The 16,129-nt window shown below is 36.6% G+C and overlaps 1 protein-coding gene across 4 annotated transcripts in view; it reads left to right on the plus strand.

The window, feature by feature from the left end:
• The window catches only part of DEPDC1B (DEP domain containing 1B), a 29,180-nt gene extending 16,833 nt beyond the window's left edge, over window positions 1–12,347 (plus strand). For 3 of the 4 annotated variants that reach the window (XM_013301742.3, XM_055791449.1, XM_055791448.1), the window contains exons 6-11: window positions 845–892; window positions 1,301–1,441; window positions 7,604–7,770; window positions 9,234–9,410; window positions 10,065–10,250; window positions 10,573–12,347. In XM_013301742.3, coding sequence (XP_013157196.2) covers window positions 845–892; window positions 1,301–1,441; window positions 7,604–7,770; window positions 9,234–9,410; window positions 10,065–10,250; window positions 10,573–10,734 — 881 coding nt within the window. In that variant the 3' untranslated portion in view covers window positions 10,735–12,347. The remainder of the gene's footprint in view (window positions 1–844; window positions 893–1,300; window positions 1,442–7,603; window positions 7,771–9,233; window positions 9,411–10,064; window positions 10,251–10,572) is intronic. The other variant, XM_055791450.1, reaches the window with a different exon arrangement.
• The last annotated feature ends 3,782 nt before the right edge of the window (window positions 12,348–16,129 follow it).

Consider the following 16,129-nt stretch of genomic DNA (forward strand, 5'->3'; position numbering starts at 1 on the left):
ATTTATTCTTTTAAATATATGCCTGCTTTAGCAGGGTTGAAAGATGAAAGAGCAGCAACTTATCATTTATAGATAGGGATATTATTCACTTCAAGCTGAATTTTTCAGCCCAGCCCTTAACTGCCTGAATTGGAGTGTTAACATGAAAGAAATGTGTATTAAAAATTGGGAAAAAATCAAAATGTACACTGAGCGATCATTAAAATTTCCCAGTTTTGAGTCTTCAGTCAATGTCTTTTGAAACTAGTACCAAGTTTAAAACTGCTTTCCACATCAGGGAGAAAGTAAAACATCTTTGCTGCTGTGTTATCACTTAAAATATTATTGCCACCATGTTTTCTACAAGATACGTGGAGCAGTGAAATACAAGATTGGAACCTGGTATGGTTTGTAAATAAAAACCCCTCCAGAGCATATACATGTTCATTTTAAAGACAACTGGAAAACCTCAAGGTATAAACTTCCTCCTTGCAGAAATGACAGAATTGAATATATGAGTGCTTTTCATAATCTTCAGTGCAAAGTAAACACTCCATTGTAATGCACTAGTGAAGATGTAGCTTGAAGTAGTTTGGCTGATTTTTGCAGGGCAGGTTAAGGATTTGTGATATGATCCACTTTGCTGATTGAGTTGTAAGAGCAGTAGACATAACTGGTTGATACTAAAGTATAGGTGTAATTTAAACTAGATCCTACATTAAAGTACAGGCTGTGTTTGCAGTGAGTTGATCAACTATATAGGAACAACTTTTTACAGAATTTCCAGCTTTGGTTTTACCTTACAGTTTAACATTTTTCTCAGGGTTTTTTCTCCTCCTAATTTCTGTCTTTCTCACCTATGCAGAGGAACTACCCCACTGGATATTATCAGCAATGAAATGTTTAGCAAACTGTAAGTAAATTAAGGAAGGAAAAAAAAACAACAAAAAAAACAGCCGAACCCCATAAAAATCAATTGAACTGGCTGTGCCTTTACTGCTTATCAAAATCCTATTTATGTTCACAATCAATATTTTTTCTGATCATTGCCTTAAACAAAGTTTGACAAGATGAGAGAGCATATATTCTCCTGCCAGTGCAGCTTTTTTCAGTGAAATATATACAGGCTTAACTATTTTATTAGTATTTCACCTTTATTGTGTATTTTCACTAGATGAATCAGAAATAGGTCAATTCAATAGCATATATTTTGAAGAATGAATCTATGTGTTGGGTTTTTTTTTCCTACTTGACATTGTGTTTTGTAGTGGCTGGAATAGAAATCTGGTTGATGGCTGCAAATGAATTCTTTTTTTTGTAGGGCCCAGCTGCTCAGATTTGAAGCAGCCTACGTACTCAGGATTTGAAAGAGATGTCTTCAAAACAATAGTGGACTACTTTGGCCAGATGAAAGAACCTCTTCTCACATTTAATTTTTTTGATGTTTTTGTTAGTGTGTTAGGTAAGTAATTTGGGATGCAATGAAAAAAATATTCTTTTGAATTAACTTTCTGGAATTAATTTACCATACCCAAATAATATCACAGCGGATTTCTTTAGGACCTCCTATCCATTCTGTGTAGAGAACATTTTAATATTTAAATTCATTTCATATCACAAGGTGGTTTTATTCTTGTGTCTTTTTGATCACATTAGTTTAAAAGGCTTCCATTGCTTGTCTTTAATAATTCATAAAAGCCTCTGTTCATTGCTTAGCACTGTCACACCTAACAGATGAATTTTAAAAGATTCTTCTGTTTTTACAAATTCCTGTCTTAAAAACTCATGTAAGCTCTTTCAGAAATTGCGTGACTGAAGTCTAGATTAAAAAAGATTAGAACCATAGGGACTGTTTTTTAACCCTGGCAATATGACATCTGAAAGAAATCAAAATCCTTCATTGCTTAAACTTAGAATAGGTATTAATTATTCTAGTGCTTTAACCCAACAGTTTTGTTATAACTATAACTATTTAAGGGTTCACAAGATACCAAATTCACTTACCCTGTACCTACAGATGACTCACTGAAAGACAGTAAATATGAAAATATTTGATCATGTTTTATAGTTACATTTCAGAAAAGAACAACTGAGTCAAAAAGTAAGCAAGCTTTGTAGCATGTCACTTTTCTGAGCTTAGAGAACGAACAACAATTGCTCTTAATAAATTATTAAGGGGGAAAAGGAATTCAGAATAATGCTTATTTCTGGAATTTAGTATTTTTATACTTTGTTATTGACAATCTGGCTTCAAATTGAATATAGTTCCTTTTCATAGAATTATGGAATCTTTTAGGGTGGAAAAGCGCTTTTCCACCCTAAAAGATCAATAGGTCCAACATTAACCTAGCACTGCCATGTCCACCACTAAATCATGCCCCTAAGCACCACATCTACACGTCTTTTAAATACCTCTGGGGCTGGTGACTCAACCACTTCCCTGGGCAGCCTGTTCCAAAGCTTGACAACCTTTTAGGTGAAATTTTTTTCCTAATATCCAATCTAAACCACCCCGGTGCAACTTGAGGCTGTTTCTTCTTGTCCTATCACTTGTTACTTGGGAGAAGAGACCGATGCTCACTTTGCTACAACCTCTTTTAAGGTAGTTGTAGAAGCGATAAGGTCTCCCCTGAGCTTCCTTTTCCCCAGGCTAAACAACCCCAGTTCCCTCAGCTGCCTCTCATAGGTCCTGTTCTCTAGGCCGCTCACCAGCTTTGTTGCCCTTCTCTGGACACACTCTAGCACCTCAATTGTTTCTTGTAATGAGGAGCCCAAAACTGAACACAGCATCTGAGGCGCAGACATACCAATGTCAAGTACAGGGGGACAATCACTTCCCCAGTCCTGCTGGCCACGTTGTTTTGCATACAGGCCAGGATGCAGTTGGCCTTCTTGGCCACCTGGGCACACTGCTGGGTCATGTTCAGCTGCGGGGCAGCTTTCCAGCCACTCTGCCCCAAGCCTGTAGCATTGTGTGGGGTTGCTGTGACCCAGGTGCAGGACCCAGCACTAAGCCTTGTGTAACCTCATAGAATTGGCCTTGGCTGATCAGTCCAGCCTGTCCAGATCCCTCTGCGGAGCCTCCTACCCTCAAGCAGATCAACAATCCCCTCAACTTGGTATTGTCTACAAACTTAAGTGAGGGTGCACTTGATCCACTCATTCAAATCACTGATGGAGATACTAAACAGAACTGGCCCTTAATACTGAGCCCTGGGGAGCACCACTTGTGACCAGCCAGCAACTGGATTTAACTCCATTCACCACCACTCTTTGGACCTGGCCATCCAGCCACTTTTTTAGCTAGTGAATAGTAAACCTGTCCAAGCCATGAGCAGCCAGTTTCTCCAGGAGAACGTTGTGAGAAACAGTGTCAAAGGCTTTACTAAGGTGCAGGCAGGCAACATCCACAGCTTTTCCCTCACCCACTAGGTAGGTCACCTTGTCATAGAAGGATATCAGGTTTGTCAGGTGGGACCTGCCTTTCATAAACCCATACTGGCTGGGCCTGATCACCTGGTTGTCCTGGATGTGTCATGTGATGGCAGTCAAGATGATCTGCTCCATGACCTTCCCTGGCACTGAGATAAGGCTGACAGGCCTGTCGTTCCCTGGCTCCTCCTTGTGGGCCTTTTTGTAGGTGGTTGCACACTTGCTAACCTGCAGTCAACTGGCACCTTCCAGGGACTCCGTCAACCAGTCTCCTGAGCAGGCCAAAGTCTGCCCTCCAGAAGTTGAAGGCAGCAGTTCTGCTGACCACACTCCTTACTTCTCTGAGAATTGAAAACTCCATTATGATCACTATGCCCAAGTCTGCCTCCAACCATCACATCACTCACAGGTCCTCTGTTCACAAATGACAGGTGTTTTTGGAGTATGACTTCTTTTTCTTAGACAACAGATATTCTTAATAATATCTTTAAAAAATCTTTATCTCCTTTCATATTCTTTTTCTGTTTGCTTTTCCATTGTATTTCACATCTTCCAGGTTTTGAGAGTTTTATTTCACAGTATTTCACAAATGTAAAAATGAGAAGAAAGAATTCATGCCAATGTTTATGTGGAAATGAAAGGAAACGATACACTATTTCAAAAAGTTAAAAAATGGTTTTGTGGTCTCTGTCACAAAAGTATTACGTGTTATTATGGAATCATTCCTTACTGACAAAAATAGATTTAGACAAGAAAAATCATGGCAATACAGGCTTTCAAGAACTACTTAGTTTGTTTTCCATCTTCATACTTACATAATTTACTTTAAACTACTGACAGTATGTGTTTGAATATGTCACATTTCTCTAGAAGTCTTGCCTAAACAGCCTCCTCCAGACATCTAGCACAAGCATTTGAATAGCTGAAGAGCTGTGTTTGGCCTTAGTGGGATGATCTGGGGTACCTGAGTTGGGCAGCTTCACTGACTGGGGGATAGGATTGGGCCAGATGATCCCTAGGTGTCTTTTGTACTTTTTCTGTAGTTCAGGTGTATGCTCCCTATCTAGCTGGTTGAGGCAATTCAAGGCGGCCATTCAGCATACCTATGGTGAAGCCTAACTCTCCTGTTTGTGCTCAAAACTACTTCGAAGCAGTATTAAGAAAATAAACAAGCAAACACAAGTCAGGGGTGCCTGATCTGTAGTTCTGGTAGCAAGGTCTTCTCTAACCATGCAGACTCTCTTCTGAGGTTTGATCTGTGGTTCTTAGGGTTGGGGGGAGAGAAAGCAGTGGAAGGGATTCTTTTAGGAGTTCAGCTGAGAGAGAAAGGGGAAAGGTTTGGGTTCTGCTCAATATGTAACTGGGTTTTAACAAGGAGGTTGATGTACAGACCATTATGAAGCTGTAGGTAGATGTAGAGGATAATGCACACTCCACAGAATACTGTTTTAGTAGCTGTCAGTGCTGAAACTGAATGCTGCCTGTGAAGCAGTAACTGCTTAGCAGTTGTGCACTTACAAAATATGGAAAAGCAGATCCATGTCTGCAGTTGCACTTCTGTGGTTTTTTTTAATGGAATATGGCTTGCTATATTGACAATAGTTCTCAATCTTAAGACATTTATAAACCAAGATTTCAGTCTTTGAGTCTTTGACTTTTCATATTGCTGCCCTCAGGGAATTACAACCTTTCCACAGTGATTATAAGACTTCTTTCTTCCTTCAGTGGCTAAGCTTTTTGTTTAGTGGAAGACTTCAGGAAATAGTAAAAGAACTGCTACCAGATGATAACTTTAGTCATTTGAGACAGCCATGATGTGATGTGTATGTATCTAAAAGCTCCATTGTAAAACATGAGAAATCTTTGCAAAAATTGTAGATGGCTTGGTATAATCATATCAAGATGCCTCACCTTTTTCTGTTTTCAAATGAAGACTGTCCAGAGCACTTCTATTCCAAAAGGCTGGCTGAAATTAGTTTTCAGAATAGCTAAGGAAATATGGCTAAGGTGTCAGTGATCATCAGATGTTTTTGTAATTTGGTAAGATTAAACTTTCTCTTTACACAGGTTATAATGATTCTTTATGTACAAATCTCGTTAAAGTTAATTATTATTTCTCAGGGCCTCTGCTAATCATATGCACCAGTGTTCTTGCCAAATTTTCATTTGAAATTAGAAAAAGCTTTACTTTGAAAATGAAATTAACTACAGTGCTTTACCACTTTTCTTGGAATACTGTCTGTTTTGGCTGCCCTATTTACTACTGCACACTTCTGTCATTTTTTAATAACAAACAGCTTCCACTTTTTACACAGCATGTGATTGGCTGATGTTGGGGATGAGGGGATGACAGTGGTTGCTCTTTATGTCGACTGTAGTAAAGCTTTCAACACTGTCTCCCATCACACCCTTATAGGGCAACTGAGAAAGTAAAGACCAGATAAGTGGTTAGTGAGGCAGAGCAGAAATCAGCTGAATTGCTGGCTTTAGAGGGCTGTGATCAGTGGCTTAAAGTCCAGCTGGGGGTCAATCATCAGGGAGTACCGCAGGGCTGATAATGGGGCCAGTAGTGGTTAATACTTCACTAATGACTTGGATGGTGGGACATTGTCCTAAACATCAACAGAATGTCCTAAATAAGTGCTCAGATAATAATACAAAATGGGGAAAAGCAGTTAACGCACCATGCAGAGATACCTTGACAGGCTGGAGGGCAAACAGGAATCTCACAATGTTCAGCAAAGGGAAATACCAAGTCCTCTCCTGGGGAGGAATAACTTCATTAGCCAGTGCATGATGAGGGTGACTGACTTGAAAGCAGCTCTACTGAGAAGGACTTGGCCGTCCTGGTGGGCACTAAAGTAACCGTGAGCCAGCAGCGGACCAGCAGCATTCTTAGCTGCATTAAAAGCATTGCCAGCATGTTGAGGGAGAGCTTCCCTCATCAGTAGTCAGTGAGTCCAGTGAAGGACCACAAAAATTATTAAGGCCTTGGAGCGTCTCTCATATGGGGAGAGGCAGAGAGCAAGAACTGTTTAGCCTGGAGAGAAGGCTCAGGGAGGATCTTAGTAATGTGTATAGAAGACTGATATGGGAAAAGTAAAGAAGAGGGAACCAGACTTCTATCAGTGATACCCAATAACAGGACAAGATGCAATGGGCATGAACAGAAATACAGGAAACTTAATTTATACATAGGAAAATAGCTGCTTTTTTTTTTTTTTTTTTTTTTTTTTAAATGAAAGGTGGTCAAACACTGGGAGGGCTCGTCCAGGGAGTGTGTGGAATCTTTCGTCTTTGGAAATATTCAAAATCTGCATCTTGCTATAGATGCCCCTGCTTTGAGCAGTGGGAGAGGTCTTAGATAATCTCCAGAGATCTGTTCCAGCATCTGTAATCCTATGAAAAAAAAAAAAGGTGCATCTCTTTGTCATCTTCCTTGTTTCTTTTTCAAGGTAAATTAGTTAAACTTCAGTCACGCAGATATTTTGACTTCTGTTTTGTTCTGATACTAGTGCTATTTGGCAAATGTGTAGTAGATGCTTCTTCCACTGAGCCTTAGAAACCCAAAAGAGGATGACATTTTGATGGTGAGACCTCTTTACAGGTACCTAAACTACTATCGGATTGTACTGTGCTTGTCCAATTCTTCAAATATCTCTGGCATGCTTACACTCTTATGTTTTCTCAAGAGTTTTTAAGTAGAATTAGTCATAGATTTAACTCCTATAGGTATGAGAGACATGTCAGTATTGCCACAGCTCTCATTGATGCATAAACACATGTTTTGTTTAGATTCTCTGATTGTTGCCCGGACTTAATTCTTTTGTGTGGCTGCTACATCTGTGCATGCATCTCAGTTGTGTTTAGAGCTGAGTGTTATAAAAGAGAAAAGGATGAAACAAAACATTGTAGTTTTTCATGTCTACTAATATCTGGAGTTGTTGGTTATGGTTGTTAATATCTCCGTATGCATCAGAAGGAAATCTTGTAAATACTTAAACAAGGTGCCCAGTTCTAGTAGTCTGGTTCTAGTGCTATCTTCTTAGACTCTTTGGGGAGTGGAGTTCTAAGGCAGTTTTGAATAAGTAAGAAAGGAATTTGGCTCAACAGATTTAGAAATGATATATAAATGTTATGGAAATACATAATTGATAAATGTTGCCCCATCTCCTGATCTTGTATAATCCAGGTCTGCTGCAAAAACACAGCAAGGCCATAGAAGCTCTTCAGATATCTTGTCTCCTGCTGCCACCAGAAAATCGGAAAAGACTACAGCTGCTGGTGAGGATGATGGCGAGAATTAGCTTAAACAAGGATTTGCCACCTCTTTCTGAGTCAGTGAGGACCAGAACGTTGGTATGTATACTGTAAGGCAAAAGGTGTAATCAAGGTTTTTGGGGTAGCACAGATAAGATTCTTACAGGAAAGAGTGTAAAAGTACAGTTTCTTTGTTTGAAGAACAGTTCATCTCTTCTGGCTATGTGGAAATCTATTCTGAATTTTAATAAATGGTATTTCTTGGTAAGCTGTAAGCAAATGAAAAATTTGCTCGGAATTTGGAGCTTTCCTTATCTTTCAAAGTTAAATCATGACTCATTTCACTATGGATAAGAAAAAAAAAATAGAAAAAAAACCCAACAGTAGGTGAGGTCTCTTGTGTTCTTTATCGCGACAGATTGTCAGAGAAACAGACTGGTTGTTTCAGTCATAGAAGTATGTAGCTGAATGTTTTAGTTTACCTCTTTTCATCCATTTAAAAAAAATTCCTATGAGTTTTTTTCTGATTTTTTTTTTCATCATTCAACTACAGATATCTCTGAAAGTAACTTTAATCAAACTTTGGCAAAGCTCTAGTTTTTGCTAATGCTTTTTCTGTAGGACTACTTGTAGAGTTATCACTGATGTTTGCAACAGCATGTTATTACAAAGTTATTAGACATAACTCAGCAATTCTGACTGGGTAAAAACATGTATTTCTTTTGGTTAACGTTCAAGTCTTTTGCAAGAAGGGCAACAGAAAACTCACCTGTAGAGCCACTCCACAAAAATCCTGTAGTAGCATACATAAATCTAAATTTGTCCCATAGCAATTAAGTTTTTAATTAACTATGAATAGTATTTGATTAAAATAATTAAATTTTTGACTGCTAAGGTTATAATTTAATTAACTGTAAATGGTCTTTGATTAAAATAATTATATTATAATCTAAATGTTATTTTTAGAAGTGAATCCTTTACAGTCCAAATATTTTGTACTAAGTTTTAATTCAGCATTGTAGTCTATGGTACATGACAGAAAACTTTGATTGCCTTTTGTGGTTTTAATGTTAAGGGTCTGGTGCACAGACAGAAAAGTTTTGTAACTGAATGCTTGAGCATAAGACTTAAGCAAAGTTAGCAGGACCTGAAATGTGGTTTAATGATTTCCAAAAAATGGTATTAAGTTTTCCCTCCGGTGCTTAACTTCTCTTAAATTCCTGTTACTTTTCAAATCTCTGAAATACTTGTGCCCTGTTTAACTGGAAAACCCATGTGAAGTAGCTATTTGACAGAGGCTTGAGAATAAAATAGAATTCAGTCATTCTAAGTGTAAAGTCAGGGTTAGATTATTATACATGAGGCAGGAGCCATCTTTAGTCCACTTGGATAACATACACAATCTTTTTTTTTTTTTAATCTTAATATTGATGTGTTGGAAGTATGGTGAGTATTGTGCTGTTAAAAATCTTCTTTCTAAAAGATCACTTTTTAAATACAGTCCGATTTCTCTCCCGTCACCCCCAAACAGAAAAATAATAATGCTTGGGTTTTTTTCTCAGATGGTTCAGGCATTTTCCCGTTGTATTCTCTGCTCAAAGGATGAAATGGACTTGGATGAACTGCTTGCTGCTAAACTAGTATCTTTTCTTATGGATAATTATCAAGAGATCTTAAGTGTTCCTTCTGCCTTAAAATCTTCTATAGAGGAACATGTTGTACATCTCCAGAGAGTCCAAGTAGGTATCTGGTGCAAAAAACTCCTCATGTCTCTGTGCTTCTATATCAAATTTATCCTTTCTGCTCTGAAGTTTGATAATTCTTGAAGACTTTGTTCTGTCTCTGCTTGCTTATGAAGAGCTAATAAATTTTGACTATTGATATTCAATTATAACTATGTATTTAAATTAAACTAAGCAGATGTTGAATCCTTTTGAGATTTAAAAAAGAACTTTAAAATATCTTTTGGGTCAGTGCCATCTTCTCCATGGAATGAGAAAACTGTGTTTATGGTAGTGAGGAAAACTTTGAATGCTTAGAAAGTGTTTCCATTAATGTTCTGATTTTCTTTTAGAGCCATCCTTTCTTGTTCAGCTTTTTTATAACTCTTCTGCTTCCTGACACCATGTTTTATTTTGTTCAAAGCTGCTATTTAGTTCTTCCTTCTTTAATTTCTACTGAAAAAGTAACTTCTAGCTTATTCCAAGAGCTAAACAAGCTTCCTTTGTGTCATCTTAGAACTCACCCAATTAGTGCAGGAGCTAGGAGGTACAACTTAAGGTCTTTTTTCTATGTCTTCTCTACTTAGTGACTTCAGGTGGTCAATTTGGTTAAGCCAACTTCTGCAAATTTATTGAAAAAACATAGCTGCTTTTTTTTGACTCTTTCTTCAGATAAAATATGCTGGAGATGATACTGATGCAACTTTTCCTCCTCCATCATTTTGTCACCAAATCAGTACAGATGAATTTGAATACCAAAGGGCAACTGGCTCTCAAGAACCACTGGCAGCTTTATTGGAAGAAATTGCAATGAATAAAGAAATATCTGTAAAAGACAAGAGGAAGAAGCTCAAGCAAGTAAATAGAAATTCCTTTGCAGTATTTAATTTTAACTTACAAAACTTTATCAAGTGTTAGATATGTAGTCCTCTAGAGAAATACTGAGATTTAAAATCGTAGATACTTTTGTGGATTTCACACTTCTTAATCATTTGGAATGGGGGTACCGCGATGAATCAAGACATATTTGAAAATGCCACCTAATTTTCTATTTAGAGGTATAGAGAGTCCATTAGAGAAATAATAATTTTCCTGTTCCAAAGGTGGAGGTTGCACTTTAATAGTTTTTTATATTACAAGTTTGAGTGAATTCTTCATTTAAATTGATGTACTTTTCTAGTTTCAGAAATCTTATCCTGAAGTGTATAAAGTACGATTTCCTACCCCTGAAACTGAAGCGGTGCTGTTCCCAGAAAAAACTAAACAGAAACCACCAATACTGCTGTGGGCCTTAAAAAAGCCTTTTCAACCATTTCACAGAACAAGAAGCTTTCGAATGTAAATGGTATGAAGTAGATCAGCAAACAGAGTCAGAGCATGTTATCAATGGATCTTATGCAAAAGGAGCCTGAGCAGCGTGTAGGTACTCAAAAAACCACTGGAGATACTGCTGACATAGTAGAAAAGGTCAAAAGAAGAGGAAAGTATTGAGATGGTAGAAATGTGAACCATTATCAGTATTTTTGTAAATCCCTATTTTTTTATATGTCTGTTATTTAAAAAACAAAACCAAAAAAAAAACCACCAAGAAACTGAAGGTGATTAATCTACCTGGGTGATAAAGTAAGTATACTTGCTGTAGTTTGATTTGATGATCATTTCAAGGTCTGAATTTATTTGTGTGTAATATATTGTAGGTAACTAGTCAACGACTGGTTTTTTTTCCCTGAAAATGCATCTCTTGCATAAACTAGGCTGTGTTTCTTCACATAGCTTGAGGAATTAAGTTGCTGTACATGCTTGAATAAGTATGAAACACTGGATTTTGTTTTGCCATTGTACACCTCAGTGTTCTTGATATATAAGGTTTATTTTAAAAAACTGTAAAAACTCATTCTTAATTTTCTGATTCATATGATGCATTACAGCTTGAGTCAACTCCTGTTGAAATTCCATTAAATTCTGTAGTGTTGACCCAACCTTTTCAGCAGCCCAGTCTTTTAAGTCTTTTCCCATATGCTCTTACTAAATATTGCCATACAAAATTGCATGCCTGACGATAGAACATATTTTATCAGAAAAATTTGAAGCCTTGAATTTCCTCTGAAAATGGAATTTGAATATTGAAGTGACATTGAAGTATACATGCCTTTAGTGGTTTCATTTGTTTTGCATTATGAAATCTACCGTACTTATAACTTGAAATATAACATACTTAATTCTGTCAGCGCTTTTGAGCTATTAAAGCATTATCATTTTCCCATATTTATTTGGAGTGGTGATTTCATATTATCCACTACAGATTTAAAGAGCAGCATTTCATACCTTATTGAATGTCAGAGTAGTCTGTGCAGGAGAGAAGACAGCTGACATCTCAACAAATTTCTATGTGACATCGTAGTAGGCAACATGGTGACTATCCTGTAATGCAACATTGACAGTATTTTCCCTTTGCTAACCTCCTAACCAGTCAATAGGCTTTAATATGTACATTACAAGGCTTTTGGTTTAATACACTGGAATATTTCTTGGGCAATGTGATTTTGAACAGTAGAGGTTTCCGTGATCTGTTTTCACACATCAGTTGTACTTGAACTTTATATCAATAATTTTTTTTTTCTTAAGCAAATTTGATACAAAATTTGAAGCCACTTTTTATCTTTTGTACTAGGTCTTCAAGGGTAATATAACTTTTTCCATGTGTCATAATATTTTGTGTATGCTTAGTATGCAAAGTGCAGTCAAACTTTGACTATGACTAGACTAGTCAGATATAATGATGTGGTTACAGTACTAATCCATGAAGTATATTAATGAGTAAGGCTAGTTGGAAAGCAAGTCTTCCATAAAAGTGAAAACCCACCTAAGTTATATTTGATATCTGTTCCTAAATTACAGAGAAGCAGAAGCCAATCTATTTGCCATTGGAAATAAATTCACAGCCTGCCAATAAGACTTCTACTGTTGTGTTGAATTTTTTCCTCAGTTACTTTTTAAGTCTGTAGCCTTCCTGAGCCTATTTTAAACAGTAATTAGAGTTTACTCATTAGTTTCTATGAAGAAAAGCTGAACATGTGTCATATTTCTACAGATCAATTGTAATTTTGTTTCAAAAAGTAATTTATTTGACTATGTAAAAACTAACCAAGCAAGTCCATTTGTTCACTGTTCCCAAGCCTGCAAAAAATACCACCACAAAATGTCCTCTAAAACCTTGAAGGAACTGTAGGGAGGGGACTTTATCTGAGATCATAATCCCACAGATTGAATTTCAACTGTTGCCTTATCTTGGAAGACGCTTAAGAAAGCTTACCTTGGTAACAGAATGTATGTGACTATGGCCACTGCTTACAGCTCATAACTGAACCCTGTCTCAAAACTGAACCAACTGCAAATATGCAACACAAGTTATAAACACAGAAGTACATTTGCCTATTCCTTTCAGAGTGGCAGTCAGAAAAAGAAAGCTTGAAAGCTAGTTCAGAGAAGACTGTGGGTTTGATGAAGTGTCTTAGAAAAGACACAGGTTCTGTATCCCTAAGCTATAGTCAATGGAAACTTCAATTTTAATATTAACTTTCTCAGGAATTTAAGCTTTACTTTTGTGTTAAACCCTTGCAGTGTCTTGATGTTGTCGTGACTCAACAGCATGGGCTCTGTTGTGTTTATTTCCCTTGAACAGTGAGGACCATAAGCCAAAAATTGTTTTGCTTAACTTAATGACTGTTTTCTGCAGAGGTTCACTAAACAGAGCACTAGCTGACATTGTTTTAAGGCACATTGGGTGGAAGACTCAATGAAGGTAGAAGATGTTATTTCAGCCACTTTTTCAGTCTACCTAGACCAATGTTTTCATCTATAAAAGGAGCATCTGAAATATCCGCTTGTAAGCTTGTACTTAAGTAGGAGCTATGTCTTAATAAATTTGGGCAATGCTGTTTAATTCCTTAGTACTGAAACTTCTAGTGTAATGCCATTAGGTGTCATGGTACTGTTCAGCTTTTTTGATCTTTAAGTAGAAATTTCTATTGTGTGGTATTTTTTGTTTGGTTTTGCAGTGGTGTGTTGGTTTTTTTATTCCTTTTTGTTTGATTGATTTTTTTTTTTATTGCTTTTTTTTTTTATTTACTAAGTTATTTGCCCCCAGCAGGACAATGTCTTTTCCCCACCTTGAGCATAACCTCTCTCCTGATCTATTGGATCCTAGTGACACACCTGTGACAGCTTTGCTCCAGCATTTCCTGGAAGAAGGAAGAACAGTATTTACTTGGGAAGGGAGCTGAGTCTACTTAATATTGCTCTTTCTTGCCGATTATTGCATTACTTTCTCTCCTTACACAAACACAGCTAGTTCCAGTTCCTAAATTAACAGTCAGTCATCTGGAAAACCTTTTGATTCACATCTGTTTCTGCTCTAGTCCTCTGATGTTCTTTGGGTAGCAGCTTCCATTGTTAGTTGCTAATACATAAAGATTATTAATTGCTCATATTTTGTTTGAAGTCTAACCTAATTTATCACACTGTGATATCAGCTGTTTACACTTATGACTGCAGAGAATGATAGGTGACTGATGTTATTTTCTGAAACTGTTTTCAGATGTTACTTAACATCAGAGGAAACTTAGGCAAAATCTGGGCAATCTCATCTTCTTGTTCTACTAAGTGAAAACAAGAACTAAAGTGAAGAAGGTATTATGTTAATTTTACCACACTTCTTAATTTATTGCTGTGGAATGCCAGAGCTTTTTTTCCCCTTTTTAAAAAAGCTGTTACAGATTGCAAGAGCATCTCTTTCTTTCACAGAGACTGTGCTAACTCAAATAACTTGCTTTATCTCTTGATCACAATTTTTAAAGTCTTTTACTGCCTCAGAGCTTATCAATCTCGTTATTTTAACTCTAGGTAAGCTCATACTTCCTAGATTTTAAATCCACAAACTTATAGATACCATTCTGTAGGTATAAAAGTGCACTTGGATTACTTTTATTAATTTGGAACAACTGGTGTACATTATACCAGCTATAATGCATTAACATTACTATTGTCATCAATTCATTAGGTGTGAGGTGACAAGCTTTTCAGGAAAAGAAAGTCTGTAAAATGGGATTAAAATTTATATAAATTTTTAGCTCTGTTTTGAAGTATCTGCTGTATGGTATTTGCTAAGCAGCATCTCTTCCTGTGTTAGATGTCAGTTCTGTTGTTTCCCCCACCCCCCAGAAACCCAGATTATAAAATAGTTATACATCTAGAACACTATTTATCTCCTCTGTCTATATGAATGATGTTTGCAAAGTTAGTATTACATTCTACTGTCTATAAAAGGAGTTGACAAATTTACTAGGTATAAACTTTTAAAATTAGGTAAAGTCAGTCCTTCTTCATGAGTTTCTGTTTGGGTGCCTAACTCCCATTTAATTTTGCCAAGATAATTAAATAACATAGAGGAGATGCTCAAATCATTCTGTATAAAGAAAGAAGCTGATACATGTTTGTGAAGTCCTTTCTGAAAGTAATTGAAAGAGGCAGGATATTTAAACAGTATTGATTAGGGTTGGTAATTTTCAATTTCATTGCTTTTTTTGAACCTTGGTATCTAAAGCTGCCTGAAAAAAATATCTTGTTTGTCCTGGCAAAAGCAGAAAATACCAGAACAGTGCCAAATACACTGTTATTCAAAAGGATAATGGAAAATAGTCCAAATAACCAATAACGAATGAGACTGATGGCAAACCTGGGCAAAAGAGTGGAAAAACTGATGTAGAATTTTAGTGGGAAAACCTAAAGCACAGTAATAAAGCTAAAGCTTATTTTTTGTTCTGATTCTTTATAGAGAGGATACTGTCTTGCTTGGCAAACTTACTTTTGTTAGTGATAGAAATTACAAGTTTATATTGTGTCAATTTTTGACTGCTGAAATTTTTTTAATGAAAGTTGTATATTTATATAGTAGATTTAGGCAAACTGGAAACAGATGTTACTTTTTTCCCCATGGATTCCTTGGAAGTACTGCTGGAGCTGTGGATATGGCTGAAAATTGTGGATGCAGGAGTCTTTTTATGGTATTTAATTTAGTAGCATCTGATAAAATTATTCCTGGATAACATCAGTAAGTGTTTAAGAAACGCCTAAACGTAGGCACAAGGGAATCATGATGGAGACATTCTCTATGGGGTTTTGCAGGAAATCAGTACTAGATTTTCCTATCAGCCAGTTTTCCCTGAGGATGTAAAAATAAATATAAAAATCACTGTTAGCATCATTAGCTAATCTCTTTAGTGTTTTCAGACTGTTCATTCAAAATAGAGGCATTAATATGGAACAGTGTATGTTGAAAATTAATTCAGACATGGTCACTTCAAAGTTCTATGTCTGAGAACAACATATGTAGGTCATGTAAAAAAGCAAAAAGACAAAAGACTGTTCTGGAAAACTACAGCTCTGTATGTAAAAGGTTTCTTGCAGAGTGAACAAGGTTTCCCGACATGCTGAGGCAAAGGGCTAATGTGGTTCTTGAAGGTCTAAATTGGAGGTTGTTACATAAAATCGGCTGACTCATCTTGTGTGACCTCTGCACTCAATACTGGCTGACTGACACTGAAACATTGCAGTGTTTGCAGCTTTTATAAAACTGTAGGTAATGCAAGGTGAGTATTTGGAATGATTTCCTTAAATGGAGAGTTTGTATTACTTCAGTCTTTCCCTTTTATGAGAAACAAGAATAGGAGGTCACTTGA

This window comes from Falco peregrinus, chromosome Z (genome assembly GCF_023634155.1).
Source record: "Falco peregrinus isolate bFalPer1 chromosome Z, bFalPer1.pri, whole genome shotgun sequence".
Classification (NCBI taxonomy): Eukaryota; Metazoa; Chordata; class Aves; order Falconiformes; family Falconidae; genus Falco; species Falco peregrinus.